Consider the following 18,986-nt stretch of genomic DNA (forward strand, 5'->3'; position numbering starts at 1 on the left):
CGTTCTTTAATGATAGACTTTTTAGAAAAAAAATGTTTTAAAAAGATGTATTTTTTGTGTTTTCTATGAAAAAATTGTAAACTTGAAGAAAATTAATTGACTTTGTTAAATTATTATTGATTACAAGTTATTGAAAATTACATAAAATATTTATTATGGTAGTTTAATATGTTTTTTTAATGTGTCAAAATATTAAAAATTTTATTTTTGCGGAACCTAGGGAGTACATGGTAGTGTGCTAAAAACGATTAAATACACCCTAGAAGTTCTAACATATTTTGGTGTTAACTGTTACTAGTAAATATGAGGTGAATACGTTTCCAATAACAATGAAAATATCTGATTTAGTGGCGGACACGTCGTCGTTTCGAAGCTAATGATCATCGCTAATTAAGACAGGTCTTGTCCACTCTATCTTCTCGCCTTAAAACCCCCCCACTGTAAAACCTCTACCAGTACTATGAACCATAGTCTTCCCTCTCCGCCTCTCAGACGATGGCGTCTTCATCTCAAACTCCTCACTTCCATCTCAATCCATCAAAGTCGAAACCTTTCCATAGAAAATCTCGTAACCACAGAAACGTCAATTTCCACTGGAATTTCGGAATCCGAAAACTCATCTTGAGAAAATCTCAAGGACTATCAGTCCTCAGCTCGAGTTCCAGCAGCACCCACTTCTCCAATTCCCAATTACACGGCCTCTGCGCGAACGGGAAGCTGGATGAAGCCATAAAGCTCGTCGCTTCGATGCAGGAGCTGCGAGTTACGGTAGACGAAGACGCGTTCGTGGCCTTGGTGAGGCTGTGCGAGTGGAAGAGAGCGCACGAAGAAGGATCCAAGGTTTATGATATCGCTATGGGTTCAATGAGCAGCTTGGGCGTTGAGTTAGGTAACGCGTTTTTGGCTATGTTCGTGAGGTTTGGGAATTTGGTTGATGCCTGGTACGTGTTCGGTAAAATGTCTGAGAGAGATTTGTTTTCTTGGAACGTGTTGGTCGGTGGGTATGCTAAGCAAGGGTATTTCGATGAGGCGATGTGTTTGTATCATAGGATGTTGTGGGTTGGTGGTGTGAAGCCTGATGTTTATACTTTCCCTTGTGTGTTGAGAACCTGTGGAGGTATACCTGATCTCGCTAGAGGAAGAGAGGTTCATGTTCATGTGGTTAGGTATGGGTATGAGTTGGAGATTGATGTGGTTAACGCTTTGATTACTATGTATGTGAAGTGTGGTGATGTGGGGAGTGCGAGGTTGGTTTTTGATAGGATGCCTAGAAGGGATTTGATCTCGTGGAATGCGATGATCTCTGGGTATTTTGAGAATGGGATGTGTTGTGAAGGTCTTGAGTTGTTTTTTGCTATGCGTGGGCTTTCTGTTGATCCGGATTTGATGACTATGACGAGTGTTATCTCTGCTTGTGAGCTTCTTGGTGATGGGAGGTTAGGGAGGGATATTCACGCTTATGTGATAACCTCAGGTTTCGCTGTTGATATGTCTGTCTGCAACTCGTTAACTCAGATGTACTTATACGCTGGGTCATGGCGTGAAGCTGAAAAGGTTTTTAGTAGGATGGAGCGCAAAGACATTGTGTCATGGACCACTATGATTTCAGGCTATGAGTATAATTTTCTTCCCGGAAGGGCCATAGACGCTTACAGAATGATGGATCAAGATTGTGTGAAGCCAGATGAGATAGCAGTAGCTGCTGTTCTATCTGCTTGCGCTACTCTAGGTGATCTTGACACAGGTGTTGAGCTCCATAAGCTTGCGATTAAGGCGAGGCTCGTATCCTACGTGATTGTTGCAAACAATCTCATTAATATGTACTCAAAGTGCAAATGCATCGACAAGGCCTTGGACGTCTTTCACAACATCCCCCGCAAGAACGTCATATCTTGGACATCGATCATTGCAGGGCTCCGACTCAACAACCGGTGCTTTGAGGCGTTGATATTCTTCCGGCAAATGAAAATGACGCTGCAGCCAAATGCGATAACATTGACAGCTGCATTAGCAGCTTGTGCTAGAATAGGGGCTCTGATGTGTGGGAAAGAGATTCATGCTCATGTGCTGAGAACAAAAGTGGGGCTTGATGATTTTCTTCCAAATGCACTCTTAGACATGTATGTACGGTGCGGGAGGATGAACATCGCTTGGAATCTGTTCAACTCCCAGAGAAACGATGTTTCATCGTGGAACATTCTCCTAACCGGATATTCAGAACGGGGTCAAGGCTCGGTGGTGGTGGAGTTATTCGACAGAATGATTAAGTCCAGAGTAAGACCAGATGAGATTACATTCATCTCACTGTTATGTGGCTGTAGCAAATCACAAATGGTCAAAGAAGGTTTGACATACTTTAGCAGAATGGAGGAGTATGGAGTGACCCCAAACTTGAAGCACTACGCTTGCGTTGTTGATTTGCTTGGCCGTGCAGGGGAGTTAGAAGAAGCTCACAGCTTTATACAGAGAATGCCACTTGTACCAGATCCAGCGGTATGGGGAGCCTTGCTTAACGCCTGCAGGATTCACCGTGACATTAAATTCGGCGAGCTATCAGCAAAACGTATATTTGAGCTGGACAAAGAGAGTGTTGGCTATTACATTCTGTTATGTAATCTGTATGCTGATTGTAACAAATGGAGAGAAGTTGCTAAAGTGAGAAGAATGATGAAAGAGAACGGGCTAACAGTTGATGCAGGTTGCAGTTGGGTGGAAGTAAAGGGTAAGGTACACGCCTTTCTTAGCGATGACAAGTACCATCCTCAAACAAAAGAGATCAACACTGTTTTAGAGAGGTTCTACGAGAAAATGAGTGAAGTGGGTGGGCTCACTAAAACAAGTTCTATGGGCGAGGCTGAGATTTCGAGAGATGAGATATTCTGTGGACACAGCGAGAGGAAGGCAATTGCTTTTGGTCTGATCAACACGGTCCCAGGAATGCCGATTTGGGTGACAAAGAATCTCAATATGTGCGAGAGTTGCCATGATACAGTAAAGTTCATCTCCAAAACAGTAAGAAGAGAGATCTCTGTTAGAGACGCTGAGCATTTCCACCACTTTAGAGATGGAGAATGTTCATGTGGAGATTAGAATGAAAAAAAAAAGAAGGAATACATTACATCAAGGTATTGTTAATGTTATTACAAGGAAAGCTAGATTAAATTTTGGCTTTGTTTTGTCTGTAACGTGTTCTGTATGTAACATTAGCTATAGATTCAATCTTAAATTTTATTGATTATCATTACAATAAGAAAGAATAGCTTATAAACAAAACAAAACAAAACAAAAAAAAAAGTCTTTTTATTTGTGTTACAGGAAGTAGAATGCTAAGTGTATAATTTTTCAAATAATGAAGAATGTAAAAATGTTCTATCTCTTTTGGAAATTGAAACTCTTGATTCCAATAGCAAAGATGATAGCAAAGGCCAATGGAAAGATAACGTTCATGGCAGCAACCACTCCCAAGAAACCTTCTCTGAATCCATAGAAATCTTTAATAAACTGCTTCACGCTCGTACCATCTGCCATCGGTGTAGTAATATCACCGAACTGTGATGTGATTAATCCATACAATGTCCATGAAACAGGGCAAAGCCAGTAGTACCACTCCCACCAAACCGGCATACTCTGTTTTTCCAAACCAAAACAAAAGTTTAGGGTCAAAAACGTAATAACAAAATAAGTCCAAGCCCCATTTTGAAATTTATTACTAACAGTTATATAACGATAATTTTCAAGATTTTGGTGTAGTTACCGGACGAGGGATGAGGAAGCCGGAGAAAAGATTCCATATGCCGTAGAAAGCGGAGGAGACGACGGAGGCGATGTGGTGGTTAGGAGTCATAGCAACAGCCATCATACCGTAAAAGGTGAAAGTCAAGAACGATCCATACATGAAGAAGAGGTACCAAAAGAACTTAGCAGCGGTCCACTCGAACCCTATCATCGCATACACTATGAGACCGTACACCACCGCTTGCACGAGGACGTAAGGCATCTCTATGAACACCTGAGCGAAAGCGTACGGCATGGCTGAGTACATTCCCGCGGCTTGTTCTCGGTAAAAGACTGTTCTCTCGACGTTGACCACTGGTTGCACTGAAGCAGCGTTTTGTAGTCCGAGGAAGAGAACAGCTGTGTACATTGAACCCATAGCGTTTGATAGATCTTGTTGCGTTCTCCTGAAGGTGAAAACAAGAAAAAAAATTAAGTGTTTGTTTTGGAACTTGGAAGTCAAGTTTTTGTTTCTTGGAGGTTACACTTACGTTTTGCCTCCGAGGTCCCAGAACATTGTGCCGAACATGAGAGCGATACCGATTGTGAATAGGAATCTAACGGCGGTGTAAGGAGGGTTTCTCCAGTAGGACCAGTGTTGTTTCCATAGAGAAGCCATGCATTGTGTCCAGAAGGATTGTGAGTATTGTGTGGGGAAGTATAAGTCTTTTGATCCTGGAGCTGGTTGGCTTAGCTCCTTGATAAGATCCTTGTTTCTCCTACAAAAGATTAAGTTATATTGGTGAGATCACATTCTACAATGTCTTGACTTTGAATTATATAAATACTTACTTGTAAAGTTCTGAGTTCTTGTAGAGTTGGGCGAAGTCAACTCCTAAAGCAGCTTCTTGAGAAGTGGTTGAAACTTCAAGCATCCACGTTGCTGGGTTGTATCCCTCTGTGATCTTGCTGATTCCTTGAATACTCTGTTGTGGAGTTAAACATATTCAGTCCATGTCGCTACAAACAAACTTAGAATATAATTTGATTAACTATGTCTTATGTTACCTCAAAGTAGTTAATCAAATGGCTTGATTCGTGGCCAAGAGGTCCAACGTAGATCTCCTCACCTCCACGCTTCAGCAAGAACAACTGAAGATACACAAACATATTAGAACAAATGGTTTTAAAGTTTTTTTTTTTTTTCGTGTTGAAAGTGATTTTTGTTTATATACCTCATCAAAGGCTTCAAAAATGTCAATGCTAGGCTGGTGGATAGTGCAAACAACTGTTCTCCCTGTATCCACCGTGTTCCTCACAGTTCTCATAACGATGGCAGCAGCTCTTGCATCCAATCCTGAAGTAGGTTCATCCATGAAGATGATGGAAGGGTTTGCAACCAGCTCCACAGCGATGGTCAGTCTCTTTCTTTGCTCCGTTGACAAACCGCTCTCACCAGGTAGTCCCACTAGTGCTTGCCTCAGGGGCGTTAACTCCACCAGATCCATAACTTCATCTATGAACATCTGCACCATTACAACCAAAACATTTGTTAGCATTATTTCGATTTACTCATTTAATTCTTGGAAATGGTAATGTCTGAAAAATAACCTTTCTTGTGTTTGAATCAACTTCTTTAGGTAACCGTAACCAAGCTGAGTAAACCAAGGACTCGTAGACTGTAACATGTGGGGAGTGGATATCGGTTTGTTCACAGTATCCTGAGATACGTGCAAATGTTTGTTGGTTCTTAGGGTAACCGGAGATAGTGATGTTGCCATCAATATAACCACCGGTTTTCCTTCCGGCAAGAACATCCATCAAAGTGGTTTTGCCAGCGCCAGAGACACCCATGAGCGCTGTAAGGACGCCTGGCCTGAATGCACCATTCACACCTTTCAACAGGACAAGTTTGTCTTCTTGTGTCCCTTGCTCTATCATTTCCTGTTGTAAAATAAACAAAGATTAGTAGGAAGTTTATTTGATTGATGAGAACTCAAAGGGCCTAGGATGTTTTGTTACCTGAGGCATGTCTACTGAGTATATAACATTGTCGAAGGTTATTGAATGTGGCTCAAATGGAAGCACCATTCCTTTTTTCTTATTAGCATTTGCTTCAACCACGAGAAGTTCTGTCTCGTTACTTGCAGGATCTTCCGTTAAAACAGCTTGAGGCTTTCCCAAGGCTGTATACACATAGAAAGTTCATATGGTAAGAGAAATAAATAAAATGTTGTATCCGAGATGTGATCAAGTAAAATGATTGGTTACATACAGTTGAGATATGTTAGAGCTAGCGTGAAGCCAAAGTTAAAGAGCACCACGAATCCGAGTAAAGCTCCAGTTCCAATCCAGTACCAGTATGCATGTGGTAAGAACCCACGTGACTTTAGGACAGTAACTCCAAGTGTATCACTTGAGTTTGGGACAGCCTGTAATACAATCAAACGTATCAGTCACGTCTAAAAGATTAATACCAAAACCATGATAGGGGGATGGATACTTACTCGACTCCAGCTGTGTCCGAAGAACTCGTTGGCAACAATAGCGTTCTGTCCGTACATGATTGGCGAGATCCAGTAACCCCAAATCCACCACTTCTTAATATCATCTGTTTTGATAATAGTAAAATAAATGTTGAGCTTTTGATATGAGTATGTAAGAAACTTGATGTAAAACGTATATGCATGATGAGAGCACATACCTTTTGAAAGTACCACACCACCCAAGGCAAAGAAGACGAGCATCGCAAATGCACCAAATGTGTTTGCAACGATCATGTTTCTTCCCAATGCTGCCACCATCTTAAACAATGCTGAAGCCATCTGGTTCATGAGCACGAGTAGAATATACTGCTTAAACAACCTGCAAGGAACCAAGAAGCATTCATTCTTATCAACTCTTGAGTAACCAAACGATTCATATTTAGTAGTTTGGTGTATGTAATTAAAAAAAAATGTTTGTCAAACAAAATATAATCGCAAAGCGCGGGACAAAATGTAGTCTATTATTATAATGTACCTTCCAATGTTGGGGTCAAAACCGATGACATAGTAAGTGATGAATGCTGTGAGAGCGGCTTCGATGAAGCTTATAGGGATCTTGAGGAGCCAAGGAGGCAGAGAGTAAACCCATGCAGGGTAGAAGAGTAGGTCTCTTTGTTTGTAAAACACAGGAAGTTTTGCAATGGTCATTGAAAGTTCAGACATTCCATTGAACATGAGCATCATAAGGATGAAGAACAAGGCTCCTGTGTAGAGACTCCCATCTACTACAGTCTTCTTTTGCATCTCTGTCCTAAAGAACAGTGTCATTGTCGCAAATGCCATCACCAGAAGCTGTAAACAACAACATGTTCATGAATCTGCCTTGAAGATACAAAACACATGAGAAGAGTTGGTGGTATTGACTTACTTGTCCGAATTTGAAGTAGTAAACAAATGAGTTTCTTTTCATGAGTAAGTACTCTCTGGAGAAGCTGGTGTTGACAAGCTCCTTGATTCCAACTCCATACTTCTTGGTGGTTAAAGCAGCTGGATGGCTCTTCTTCTTGTCAAACGGCACAGCGAGCTCATCTCCCATTCTCCTCCCAACATGGAACGATTGAAACGCCTCTGCGAACTCCCTCACTCTTACGAACCTGTAAGGCTCATCAGGTCGCGCCCAGTACTGCATTTGGTCTTTCTTTGACGTCACTTCTTGAAGAAAATCAGCGACGCCTTTTCTTGGAGGACATTTGAATCCCATGGTCTCAAAGAACTCCACCACATGCTCACGAGGGCCCTCGTAGATGATCTCACCTTCAGCAATGAGGAAAATGTCATCGAAGAGATCGAATGTCTCGGGGGCAGGCTGAAGCAGAGAGATCAGAGCTGTCCCGTTGAAGATGTGAACATAGTTTCTTAGAGAGTTCACGATCTGGTACGTCGTTGAGCTGTCTAAACCAGTGGATATCTCGTCCATGAACAAAGCTCTAGACGGTCCAACCAGCATCTCACCAGTTGTGACACGCTTCTTTTGTCCTCCGGAGATACCTCTCAACATATCATCACCGACCATGGTGTCTGCGCAGACTTCAAGGCCTAAGATCTATAAAAGAAGCTTATATGAGTTCAGTCTAAGACTTTGATAATTTTCTTGTAAAAAAAAATCTTTGAATGAAACTATACCTTGAGGATATAATCTGTCATCACATTTGTTTCTTCACCTGCTGTTGATGTTGCCTTCATGAAGACATCAATATCAGGATCAGGTTTGATGTTTGCTTCCTTCTCCCTTCTTGCCAACTCCGTCAACATATCTAATGCACCACAAAAAAAAAGTGATGGTCAGCAAAAATCAACATATACCAAAAATAATTTTTTTGAGAAAATTGTTAAAACATATAACTCACCGTAACGTGAACCAACACCTTGGAAGCGAGCCGCGTAAGCAAAAGTCTCACGAACAGTCATTTCACCGATGTGAACATCGTTTTGACCGATGTATGCAGCTGCTCTTTGTGGCACAAACTCATTCATTCCATGACCATTGTATGTCACTCTTCCAGTTTCCTACAGACCAAATAATGATAAGTTTAATATTTTGATTCCATTTTCAAATAAAGTCTGAAACAAAGAGAAAGAGGTAAAGTTGGAACCTTTAGTTCATGGTCAAGCTTTCCCGCCAAGGCAAGCAAAAGGGTCGTTTTGCCAGAACTTGGAGGACCCAAAAGCAACGCCATCCTGTACAATGCAAAGTTTTTTTTTTTAATTTTCTTAAAGTGGCCAACAAGTTCAAATATTTTAACAACTTTTCATAAAATAACCAAATTTTTTTAATATAGAAATAGATAACGGAATCTGAAATTTTACCTGCCGGGCTTAACGATTCCACTGACGTCATTGAGTATAGTGAACTTCTTCTTCCGGTTGGGAAGGAGATGCAGAGAGTTCAGTAGCTTCTGTTAAATAACAATCGAAAATCGAATAAAGACTGTTGTTAGATTATTTTTTTTTTAATATATAAAGCAGAAAAAAGAAGAAGTTAAAAAGCATTCTTACATCTGCAAAGTTGGACATGAAATTAACGAACGTGGGTAAAGCTCTGCCACCGACATGAACCTCTGCTTCAACTTTTAGATGATCAAACCGTACTTCTATTGTCGGAAGATCGATTCCAACCCTGTCATTTTAAAAAAAAATTAGTACACAGCCCAAAAAAAAACAGAGCTCCTCTGTTTCTAATGAGAGCTAAACTAAAAAAAGAGATTGTATTAGATTAGATTAAGTCTTTTTACCTGTCGATACGGTTCTTGAGTTTCCAGAGGAGCTTCTCATGCTCGTCGTCACCGACTTTGATAAGCCTCTCGAGCAGTTTCTTGGTATCTTGGAATCCAAGCTTCTCAATGTCGATCTGGTTGATACCATGAGAGGCAGTGAGGATTCCTTTCCTTAGACGGTCAAAGGTTGGGAGCTTCTCAAGAGCAGCCCATTTCAAAGCTTCTTCGTCGTCTTCTTCTCTAGAAGACCTGGAGAAAATCTCCATTCCTGAATCTCTCTTCCACGCTGAGGAGTCTCTTCTCAAACTGTTACTCGCTTTCTGAAAACTAGTTCCTTCCATTTTCCTCGGATTAGTGAATCCCAGAAATCAAATGTTTTTTTTCTTTTTCTCTTCTCTCTCTTTTTTGTTTTTGTTTTTATATCAGATCAAGAATTAAAGAATAAGTTATGCAAACATATGGAGCAAAAAAAACTAAGAGAAATGTGAGATGAATGATGAAATGAATGTGTTCTCGTATATATACATATTTGGCAGGGAGAGATATCGTTATTCACGAATAAGCACATGCATGTATTTTGATTAAAGGTGGAAAAATCAGAGACGGAACGTGACGAAGAGACTGACGTTCTACGCTTTTTCCTTGGTGTACTTTGAATTTACAAATAGTAAAAGGACAAAGCTTACGTCAGCGGTGACTCTCTCTCTCTGGGACATCTAGAAGCAGCATATTAGGAAAGGGAATCCTGTAGATATATATACACCAACGTTAAACCTTGATCCTAAAGGTATTAGAAACTTCTAATATATCTATCTCTACGAGAAGACAATGATAAAACAGCACCGTTTCATTTCATTACTTGATCCCACTTTTATAACTTTTTACCAGAACCATATTGTGTGAACTGAATAATTTAAGGTTTTTGATACATTGCCAAACAAACAAAAAAAGTTTTTGAAACATAATCATGTCTTTTTCATACGTTCTTCATGCATCGATGATCTTGGTCAGTTTTTTTTTGTCTTTGTCATTATAAATACGATCATAAAACTTAAATTGGAGTACAAAAACCTTGATACAAAATATAAAAAATGGTCCAAATTCCACCGAACACCATATTACGCATTATTAGCAAGCAAACAAAAAGTAAACAAAAAAACTGTAATCAAATCCGTAAATTCATATTTTTGTCCTGTCAATATTTTTTTTAAAAAAATCTGATAATTATTACAAAAAAATTGCTATATCTACTTTGAGGAAGGAAAAATGGCAAATATTCTTGATAGATTTTTATTTTTTTCCCAAATTAGCACCCAAAAGTCAAAATAACCAATATAGCTTTCACTAGAAATGATAATTAAATCCTCATTTATAATTTAAATTATTAAATATATATATAGAAGAATTTCAAAAATGTTTTGGAAGAATTTCATGAACGTGTATGATATAATTTAAAATTAATTTGTAAAAAAAAAATCCTGAATTGAGAATTTTTTATGAATGCGTATTTACTTCTTGTATGTAACATACAGTTTTCTCTAAATATGTATGTCATCTTTCTAAATTTAAATATATGTATATCTAAAAGATATTATTCAATATATAACATCTCTCGAATATTTACGAAGATGTTTTTAAATATGTATATATATTTATAAAATTTAGATATTAAATTCACGGAGATCTTCTGAAAATTCTAAGAAGATGTTATAATTTTAAGAATATTTTATTAAATATATATATAATTAAAATTCAGTAAGCTATTGATGAAAGTTTTCCTAAATACACCTTTGATAAATTTTATGAAGATATTATACTTGCTCAGACTGAACTAACATTTTAGAATTATATTATACACATCCAAGAAGATATTCATAAACTCAAATTCAAAAAAAAATATTATGCATATTCAAGAAGATTTTCTTATTTTTTTTTTTTAAAACTGTTTCTTAAAAAATTCAGAAAAAATGTTGTAGAAAATATTTTCAAAAATCGATGTTTTCAAAATTTTCTAACTTTTAATAAATATTTATTTATATATAGATAATACTGATAGAATATATATATGCAATTATCATTTACTTATTTAATGAAACTTCTTTGGTTATTTTGACTCTTAATGAAAAACATTTTTAGTACTATAGTAAGTATTCCTTAAGAAAACATAATCAAGTATATTACCATCGTCTAATAAATTACATGTTAAATAATAAAAGTAGCTAAGACATAATAATACTACTGTATTAGCATGAATAATATCATATACGTGAAATAAATAGTAGTGTGAAGAAATCAAACGATTGTAAATACCTAATACGTTTAGAGTTTAGACTTTGACGCTTCTAGTTAAAGTTGCAAGGCCCTTCCTTGTTCCCAAACCGCCATTATTTAATTGAATTGTATCCCGCTTGGACTAATACCTTTCAAAATATACATATTTTACAAGTATACTTTATTTAGATTTTCTAGAGCTAAACCCACATCCTAAGTTCATGTTATGTGGTAAGAATTTAAGATGAAGTTATGTGTTTGATTTTAGTACCATAGAGTTAGGACTTAATTTGTTAATTAAACTAGACAAGATAGCACTGAATAAAGATATATTTTATTGGTAAAAAGTGTTATCGACCGTAAGTAAAACGTGTAATTAACGTATCTAGTCTCATTCGAAGATTCAAGTAGAATCAACAAAGATGAATTCAACGTTGGTCTTCATATAACTTCCTCACACAGCCACATTCTTGGAAGTTTCTATATCCAATTTTATCAAGACCTTTTAAATATGGGGTGACTGTTGTTTCAACTTTCAACCAAAAGGGTACGTCTCTAACCGGAAAATAGCTTTGGTGGAGCATTAATGTTGGCTAATGAAACAATTATTGGTAGGGCAATTAAAAATGGGTTCTTTGGTAGTTGTTGCGAATCATATTTATTGGTCCAGCGTTCTGCTCCTATCTAATTTACAAGGGTAAGCCAAAAACCGGACATAACCAAAATTCATGAGCCTAAAAACAAACCGACGGTAGTCAACGTCCGCGGCTTAAGAAAGTCAAAGGTTACACTTTACAGTTGAGAAATTGGGAAATGTCAAAGCCAGTGTCGACCAATAAGGACCCCACTCGGCTTTGAGAATAAAATAACGGGCTTTTGTTGAATTAACCTGAGTAGGCCTCATAATAGCCCAATAATGCAGAAGACTCCCACCCAAATACAGACAAAAGTCAACGAAAGCATCTTATACCCAAACTAAGTGAAGTATCTTTCAACGGGAGTATAAACACATATTCGATGCCATTTCACAACTATAAGTTTTAGGCAAATATCAGTTCACATTAGTGAGCAGACTGGTAAAATTTCCGTAATTCTTTTATTTTCTTAGTTAATAGAAAGATTGGATCATATGTTTTTTACGTTCACAAGATTGTATCATATGTTATGAACAACAATTGCATTCATTTATTATAACAGTTTATTTTTCTAATGATTTGTGTAACTCTGATTGTGTAGGATAGTCAAATGGGTGGGAATGAAACTCAAGAGCTTCCGGTCATCAACCTCTCTGACAAGAACCTGAAACCGGGAACAGAGCTCTGGAACTCGACGAGAAACAGCGTCCGTGAAGCTATGGAACACCATGGTTGGTTCGTGGCCGAGTACAACAGCTTTCCAGCAGAACTCCACAAGTCAGTTCTAGAAGCTTCCAAGGAACTACTTGATCTTCCTCCCGAAGTTAAGGTAACGAACGAGAACCACAAGGCTGGACACGGCTACATAACCATGATCTCCGATGATCAGCCCGTTCATGAAGGTCTTGGTATTGACCAAGCCAACGATATCCAACAATGCCGCCAATTCTCCCGTCTCATGTGGCCTGATCATCATGACAATGACCGTTTCTGGTATTACTTATTTATCAAGTAATTTAATATGAAGTCTTTATTACTATTATGAATGTGAACAAATAAAATAATATAAAAAAAAACTTAAGAAAGCAAAACATGATTAAAATAAATACTCATTTTAGGGTTTATATATTAATTATGTGAATGAAATATTTACAATTATTACCCAATTGAATGTGGCATTTTACTTGTGCACATATACTTAATTCATTTCCAAACTCAACAATAATTATGTGTTAACGATGTTGTTATAGTGAAATTGTTAACGCATATGCGAAAATGCAAGCGGAGCTGGAGCAACTGGTGATAAGAATGCTCTTTGAAAGCTATAACCTAGAGAGGTATACAGAGAAACACATAAGAGGATCACGTTACCTTCTTCGGTTGCTGAAATACAGAAGACTCCCTAATGGAGAGCCCAACAGGAAGTTCATTTCTCATACGGACAAGAGCTTCATCTCCATCCTCCATCAGAACCACATCACTGGACTCATGTTGAAATCCGAGAAAGAGGACGTTTGGTATCCTTTTATCCCTTCACCAACCCGGTTTGCTGTTATAGCAGGCGACGCCATCATGGTATAAACTAAAAACTACCAACTCAAGTTTTATAGTGCTGTCAAATTAATCATGTGCGCCAATATATATCATCAGGCGTGGAGCAACGACAGAATCAAATCGTGTTACCACAAGGTGGAGATGGAGAGCGTGGAAATGAGGTATTCATTTGGTTTCTTCTCGTTTCAAGAAGAGATGATATCGACACCAGAGGAGATGGTGGACAAGGACCATCCTTTAGCATACAAGCCCTTTAACCATGACGGACTTCTAGCTTTCTACGAAACGGTGGACGTTCATCTGAAGGCACACCGTACGATGACCAAAGTCTATTGCGGTATTCAACAAGCGCATGAACCATAATCACAAGCATATACAAACCTAGTTATTTTCAACCAAAATGTATCCTTTTCGTGATCTTGTTATTTAGTACCATACTACCATGTCTGCTCTATTATATCTTTGAAACTAATGATTTGAACCTACAATGTGTACTAATGATTTGAAACTACAATGTGTGAATAAAAATCTTTTTTTTTTTTTTGCATTCAACTAAAGCGGAAATGGGCCTTATCTTAGACTAACATGAGCTTTAACTAATAGTGGTTACTTCAATAACAAAATACAGTGAAACTTCTATAAATTAATAATGCTGAGATTACACCAAAACTATAATTTTTTTATTAATTTATAGAGATATTAATTTATCAATATACTAATTGAACCAAAAACTCAATTTAAAACTATAAAATTATATTATTTTATAAAGATTTTTAGTGTATATTAATTTAAAGAAGTTATACTGTAGTTTGATTTAAATAACATGAGCCTTATCTTAGACTAACATGAGCCTTAACTACAATGTGTGAATAAAAATCTTTTTTTTATCCACTTTTGGTTGTGGAAATAAATAACAAAAGAAAAAAAAACTTTTTCATGTCTCAATTATACAAATAGTTTGATTTAATTTCTAATCAATGATATATCAACACGGAAAATTCCATAAACATGGGCCATATTCTGCTGCACACATCGAGACGGAAGATATTGCTTGTAAAAAGTTAAGATAAGATAATATAATGTTATATGTTTTGGTCATTTTCGTTTTCTTTTTAGATTAGACATATAGCCTCATCTTAGATGTGCTCTGTCATTTTATATTCAGACAATCTGACAAATAGCAATCAAACAAGATGAATTGTGTAGTATTCTGAATATAACACCATGCTGTGTTGTCTTTAATGTTTAGTATTTTTTTAGCGTTTCAATCAAAGAATTTATTGGGACCATCAAACGCATAATTGCACAATTACTAAACAAGATTCTCATTAGTGGCAGTGTGGCAACATGTCATGGGACGATTTAAGAAGCGCCTGTCTTTTTGTTTTTGTTTATGTGGAATGCAATTCAAACACAATTAAAGACAAACAAGGATATTAATAGAATACTAATTTACAACATTTTCTTCTAATCAAATTAATTGGCCGATAACAAATTATTATAATCTCATGAAACTGTTTGTTATTCATCTATGTCATTTTTAATCATTGAAAGAGCTTCATTGAAGTGAGTTGCTTTTGTTCTAAGATACTCTGTCCATGTGACCGATCGGTATAGAGGCGATCCAACAGGACTAACCAGTTTTGGTACGGGTGATATCTTGATATCAGATTGTGGTCCCCAAAGGAAAGCTACTGATAACCGGGATCTGGTTTGGTTAACCCGAGCGCGGTGTAGCACGCTCTTAAACAGTCCATTCGATAAGATGTGGAAGAGATCACCGACGTTGACCACGAGGGAGCCTGGAACCGGTGGCACGGTGACCCAACCTAGATCATCACGAAATACTTGGAGTCCAGCGGTATTGTTCTGATGGAGAATAGTTAAGAGAGTGGAGTCGGTATGGGCAGCTAGACCCATGGCCCGGTCCGGTTCAGGACAAACCGGATAGTGATTTAGCTGGAGGGCGGATTGGGCCCAGTTTAAATCTGGATTAGCACTGGCCCATTTAATGTCTTCTTCGCTGACGCCAAGTGAAGTTAGCGATAACCACATCAACTTGGATGCCAACTTTTGCATTTGTTCCTCGTACTCTTCAACGATGTCGCTGTTAATTAAGAAAATACGAATTTGATCCAGTAATTAGTACATATGAGATTTATACACAATTTGCATATAAATACGTTAAAATTTTGTACGACCTTTTAAATAAATAGGAAAAACAAAACAAAAGCAAGTTGGGCTTTTTGTTTTCTCCGATAAGATTAAAAGAAATATATCTTCAAATCTTGAGGTGGGTCCAATATGCTAGATTTTCATTATGCTCGTTACTCTTAATTCCACTAAATTTGAATGACATGGCGAAATCTCTGTTGCTTCTGTTATTCATGGTCCATGTTATTACCAAACTAATAGGTATAGAAGTATATATAGTACATGAAATAAATATATAATGTTGTGTGTGTATAGATATATACCAGTAGTTGTTAAGGTGATGTTGGGGCCAAAGTTTACGGAAGTCGTTGAGAGGGGAGCCGGTGATGGTGAAACCTTCCGACCACATTTGCTTATTGAAGAAAGATGAGATACGAGCGACGCCGTAGCCAGAGAAGCCTGTCTCCGACCGAGCAGCCTTAAGCTTGCGTTGGACAGGTAGCTGAAAAAGACTACCGGTGAGAAACTCAATGCCTTGGAGAAGTTCCAAAGGCACGCCGTGGTTCGCGATCTGGAACGCACCCCAAGTTCTACATGCGCTGCCGATTTGGTTGGCCGCGTCAGGATGGTTCAGGTCAATGAGAGGGATGTTTTCACTTGCGGCCGGAGGGGAAGGAGCGGCGTCCAAGAGGGGATCGTCTTTGGGGGTCCATGTGTAAGAATCAGGGAGCTCACTGAGGGATGTGAAGTCAGGTTGGTGAGAGTGTGGGAGGTGAATGGGATGGCCTCTAAAGACGTCTGTTAACATTGTAGGCATCTTGCTTTTGAAAGAAGTTTAACTGTAGTTTGTAAATTATAAATCTGATAGATGTTTTGTGTATTTTTCTTATGAGATATGTGTATAATGTTTTGTGGTGGAAGATTATGGAAGTGTTGGACAGTCTATTTATAGTGGTAGAGCCGAGATCAAGAGGAGGCAAAAAAAAAAAGCATGTTAAAGCTCTTGTTTTTTTATTTTTTTTTGAACTTTATGTTAAAGCTCTTGTTTTGATGAGTTTGTATATTGTTTTTTTTTGGTAACAAAAGAAGAAATGCATTTGTATTGGTTATTCGACTACTTTATTCGACTAAATACAATACGAACAAACCAAACCTCTAGAAAATTATGGAGGTCCCGCCATTTCCTTCTTTTGTAAGAAAAAAAAATATTTGTTATTTTTTATGCAAGATAAGGTATATACACATGTTGTCAAACTGTATATAATTAAATTGAAAGGGAGGTATATTAGTACATTTTGTCTTTCTCATCTTGAAGCTCGACATTTTTATTAAAAACGAATTTAAGAGAGCGATTAATGTGTAATTTTATTATGACCTTAAACGGCTAGACAAACATAGTAAAAGAAAGAAAGTGACCAATGTTTTTTGTCTAACTAATTTTTTTTTGTTGATTATTGGAGTAAGTTTTATCAATTGATGGGTTGTCAAACTGTATATTATTCCTTCTGTTCCTAAAAGATCCAAATTCTAGAAAAAAAATTGTTTCAAAAAAATAAATATTTTATATTTTGATACAATTTTTATCAACTAATAATGAGAAATTGTGAAGTTTAAAAACATTAATTGCATTTTAAAAATTTTATTGCTTTAAAAATATAAAAAATATAAAATTACAAAAAACTATGCATTTATAGCTAAATTTTAATATGTTTTATTAAAAAGTGTGAAAATTCTAAAACATAGATCTTTTAGAAACGGAGAGAGTATATAATTAAACTGGAGTGGATGTATTATACTCTATACGTTCCTTAAAGTTACATATTATAGATTTTTCACACGTTTTAATAAAACAGATTAAATTTACATAATTTTTTGTGTTTATCTTTTTCTATAATTTTAAGCCAATAGAAATTTAACTAATACAATTAAGTTTTTTGAAATTTAAAAATAGTTAATAAAACATGCATTGAAAATGTAAAAAATTGATCTTTTTGAAATAAAATTTTTCTTTAGAATATGTAACTTTAAGGAACGGATGGAGCAGTACATTTGTCTTTCGTCTCTTGAAGCTCAACATTTTAATTAAAAACGAATTTAAGAGAGCGATTAATGTGTCGAGGTGATAAGATGTGATTATGACCTTAAACGGTTAGACAAACATTGCAAACGAAAGAAAGTGACAAATGTTTTTTTGTCTAATTAATTTGTTTTATTGATTATTTGGAGTAAATTTAATCAAACAATTAATTTCTTGGTGATACGCTTCCTCATATTTTCAACTATTGACAAAAAAAAATCCTAAGTTTCTTCAAAATTAGATGCAGTATATTACGTAAGTTATGTACGCAACTATGTATTTATATACTTTTCCGACCACAAGTTACTTTTTGTTTTTGTTTTTCTATGACTGTGGTCAAATTAGTGTTGATTGATTGAAACTATAATTGTAAGAGGAGGAGACACAACGAGGAGTGTTTTTGGCTCGGACAAAAGAAGGAACAAAAATAGAAAGGGCCAATGTTGTCCTCTTCAAACAATATCTAGCTAACTGCAGCAAAGAACAAAATAGCTTATCTTCTTCAAATTCTCCACCAAGAAAAATTGAAAGATTTCTGGATGTATAATATGCTTGGAGAAAAAAATAGATTTTCAGTATTTGGATATAGAAAATACTTAGGAAGAAAACAAATCAAATTTAGATGAATTAAATAACATTACCTTTTCATGATTAAAAGCGTAAATACTGATTAAACAAATTATCTAAGCAAACATTACTAATGACGTCGTAACATGCCAAGTTGAAGACTAAAGGCAGAAAGCCATGTCGAAAGTATACAAACAAACAATGCGTCGAGGCTACAAAATTATACAGGTTTTTCTCAAAAAAATGCAGCTATACAGGTGCGTCCATGCTATGTTGTAACCTGGGTTTGAATCCGGCCACCTAGAATACCTTAAGTGGTAAAAAAAATATGAATTATACGGATCTCGCGGTGATTATTCTTTAGGCCTAAAATTTTTTTTAGGATTACACCACAATTATTAAAAAAAAAATTGCAATTATGTTTATGAATTATGATTCTTCCTGTTCTTTTTTTTTTGTCATCATGATTCTTTGTGTTCATGCATGCTTTTTAGTAAAAGTGTTGCTGGTTAGTGAGTAAATAATGTTCAAGCAAAGTCATTAAAACTATGTGTTTTCTTACACTATGTGCAACAATTAAAAAATAAAAATAAAATTATATTTTAATTTTTTTATTTAATATTTTATTGTTTTCTTACCAATATTTACTTTAAATTTAAATTTAATTAAACATAAAAATTAAGATAAATTAAATAATTTTGTTTATTTTCAATTTATATTTAAGAATATATATATATATATATATATATATATA

The 18,986-nt window shown here is 36.3% G+C and overlaps 4 protein-coding genes across 5 annotated transcripts; 2 read left to right on the forward strand and 2 right to left on the reverse strand.

The window, feature by feature from the left end:
• The first annotated feature begins 20 nt into the window (after positions 1 to 20).
• On the forward strand, positions 21 to 3,241 carry LOC103872347 (pentatricopeptide repeat-containing protein At1g15510, chloroplastic). Its single transcript, XM_009150701.3, has one exon. The coding sequence runs from the start codon at positions 496 to 498 to the stop codon at positions 3,088 to 3,090; it is 2,595 nt and encodes an 864-aa protein (XP_009148949.1). The 5' UTR covers positions 21 to 495; the 3' UTR covers positions 3,091 to 3,241.
• Positions 3,211 to 9,315, reverse strand: LOC103872346 (ABC transporter G family member 40). The gene is made up of 19 exons (XM_009150700.3): positions 8,993 to 9,315; positions 8,757 to 8,877; positions 8,568 to 8,656; positions 8,354 to 8,438; positions 8,108 to 8,267; positions 7,884 to 8,014; positions 7,129 to 7,803; positions 6,736 to 7,052; positions 6,419 to 6,579; positions 6,222 to 6,325; positions 5,990 to 6,146; positions 5,737 to 5,900; positions 5,326 to 5,658; positions 4,950 to 5,240; positions 4,783 to 4,866; positions 4,567 to 4,700; positions 4,266 to 4,493; positions 3,755 to 4,181; positions 3,211 to 3,627 (listed from the first exon to the last, which is right to left on the reverse strand). The coding sequence occupies exons 1-19, from the start codon at positions 9,313 to 9,315 to the stop codon at positions 3,370 to 3,372; spliced, it is 4,242 nt and encodes a 1,413-aa protein (XP_009148948.1). The 3' UTR covers positions 3,211 to 3,369.
• On the forward strand, positions 9,311 to 14,420 carry LOC103872348 (probable 2-oxoglutarate-dependent dioxygenase AOP1). Of its 2 annotated transcripts, XM_033273212.1 has the most exons (4): positions 9,311 to 11,117; positions 11,194 to 12,873; positions 13,131 to 13,455; positions 13,531 to 14,420. In XM_033273212.1, exons 2-4 carry the CDS (start codon positions 12,491 to 12,493, stop codon positions 13,795 to 13,797), a joined length of 975 nt encoding a protein of 324 aa, XP_033129103.1. In that variant the 5' UTR covers positions 9,311 to 11,117; positions 11,194 to 12,490; the 3' UTR covers positions 13,798 to 14,420. The 2 variants fall into 2 exon arrangements, with proteins under 2 accessions (XP_033129103.1, XP_033129102.1); XM_033273211.1 differs by having other exon boundaries at positions 9,311 to 12,873.
• A 431-nt stretch (positions 14,421 to 14,851) lies between these two features.
• Positions 14,852 to 16,617, reverse strand: LOC103872350 (gibberellin 3-beta-dioxygenase 1). Its single transcript, XM_009150704.3, has 2 exons — positions 15,912 to 16,617; positions 14,852 to 15,541 (listed from the first exon to the last, which is right to left on the reverse strand). Exons 1-2 carry the CDS (start codon positions 16,403 to 16,405, stop codon positions 14,956 to 14,958), a joined length of 1,080 nt encoding a protein of 359 aa, XP_009148952.1. The 5' UTR covers positions 16,406 to 16,617; the 3' UTR covers positions 14,852 to 14,955.
• Positions 16,618 to 18,986: the final 2,369 nt, after the last annotated feature.

The sequence above is a fragment of the Brassica rapa genome, chromosome A06 (genome assembly GCF_000309985.2).
Source record: "Brassica rapa cultivar Chiifu-401-42 chromosome A06, CAAS_Brap_v3.01, whole genome shotgun sequence".
Lineage (NCBI taxonomy): Eukaryota > Viridiplantae > Streptophyta > Magnoliopsida > Brassicales > Brassicaceae > Brassica > Brassica rapa.

Coding starts and splice junctions, on each gene's coding strand:
- LOC103872347 (XM_009150701.3), top strand. CDS start 496: ATGGCGTCTTCATCTCAAACTCCTCACTTCCATCTCAATCCATCAAAG.
- LOC103872346 (XM_009150700.3), bottom strand. CDS start 9,315: ATGGAAGGAACTAGTTTTCAGAAAGCGAGTAACAGTTTGAGAAGAGAC. Junction 8,657..8,756: donor TCATGTCCAACTTTGCAGAT/GTAAGAATGCTT, acceptor GTTATTTAACAG/AAGCTACTGAACTCTCTGCA. Junction 4,494..4,566: donor AAGAACTCAGAACTTTACAA/GTAAGTATTTAT, acceptor AATCTTTTGTAG/GAGAAACAAGGATCTTATCA.
- LOC103872348 (XM_033273211.1), top strand. CDS start 12,491: ATGGGTGGGAATGAAACTCAAGAGCTTCCGGTCATCAACCTCTCTGAC. Junction 12,874..13,130: donor CATGACAATGACCGTTTCTG/GTATTACTTATT, acceptor ATGTTGTTATAG/TGAAATTGTTAACGCATATG. Junction 13,456..13,530: donor TAGCAGGCGACGCCATCATG/GTATAAACTAAA, acceptor ATATATCATCAG/GCGTGGAGCAACGACAGAAT.
- LOC103872350 (XM_009150704.3), bottom strand. CDS start 16,405: ATGCCTACAATGTTAACAGACGTCTTTAGAGGCCATCCCATTCACCTC. Junction 15,542..15,911: donor CATCACCTTAACAACTACTG/GTATATATCTAT, acceptor CTTAATTAACAG/CGACATCGTTGAAGAGTACG.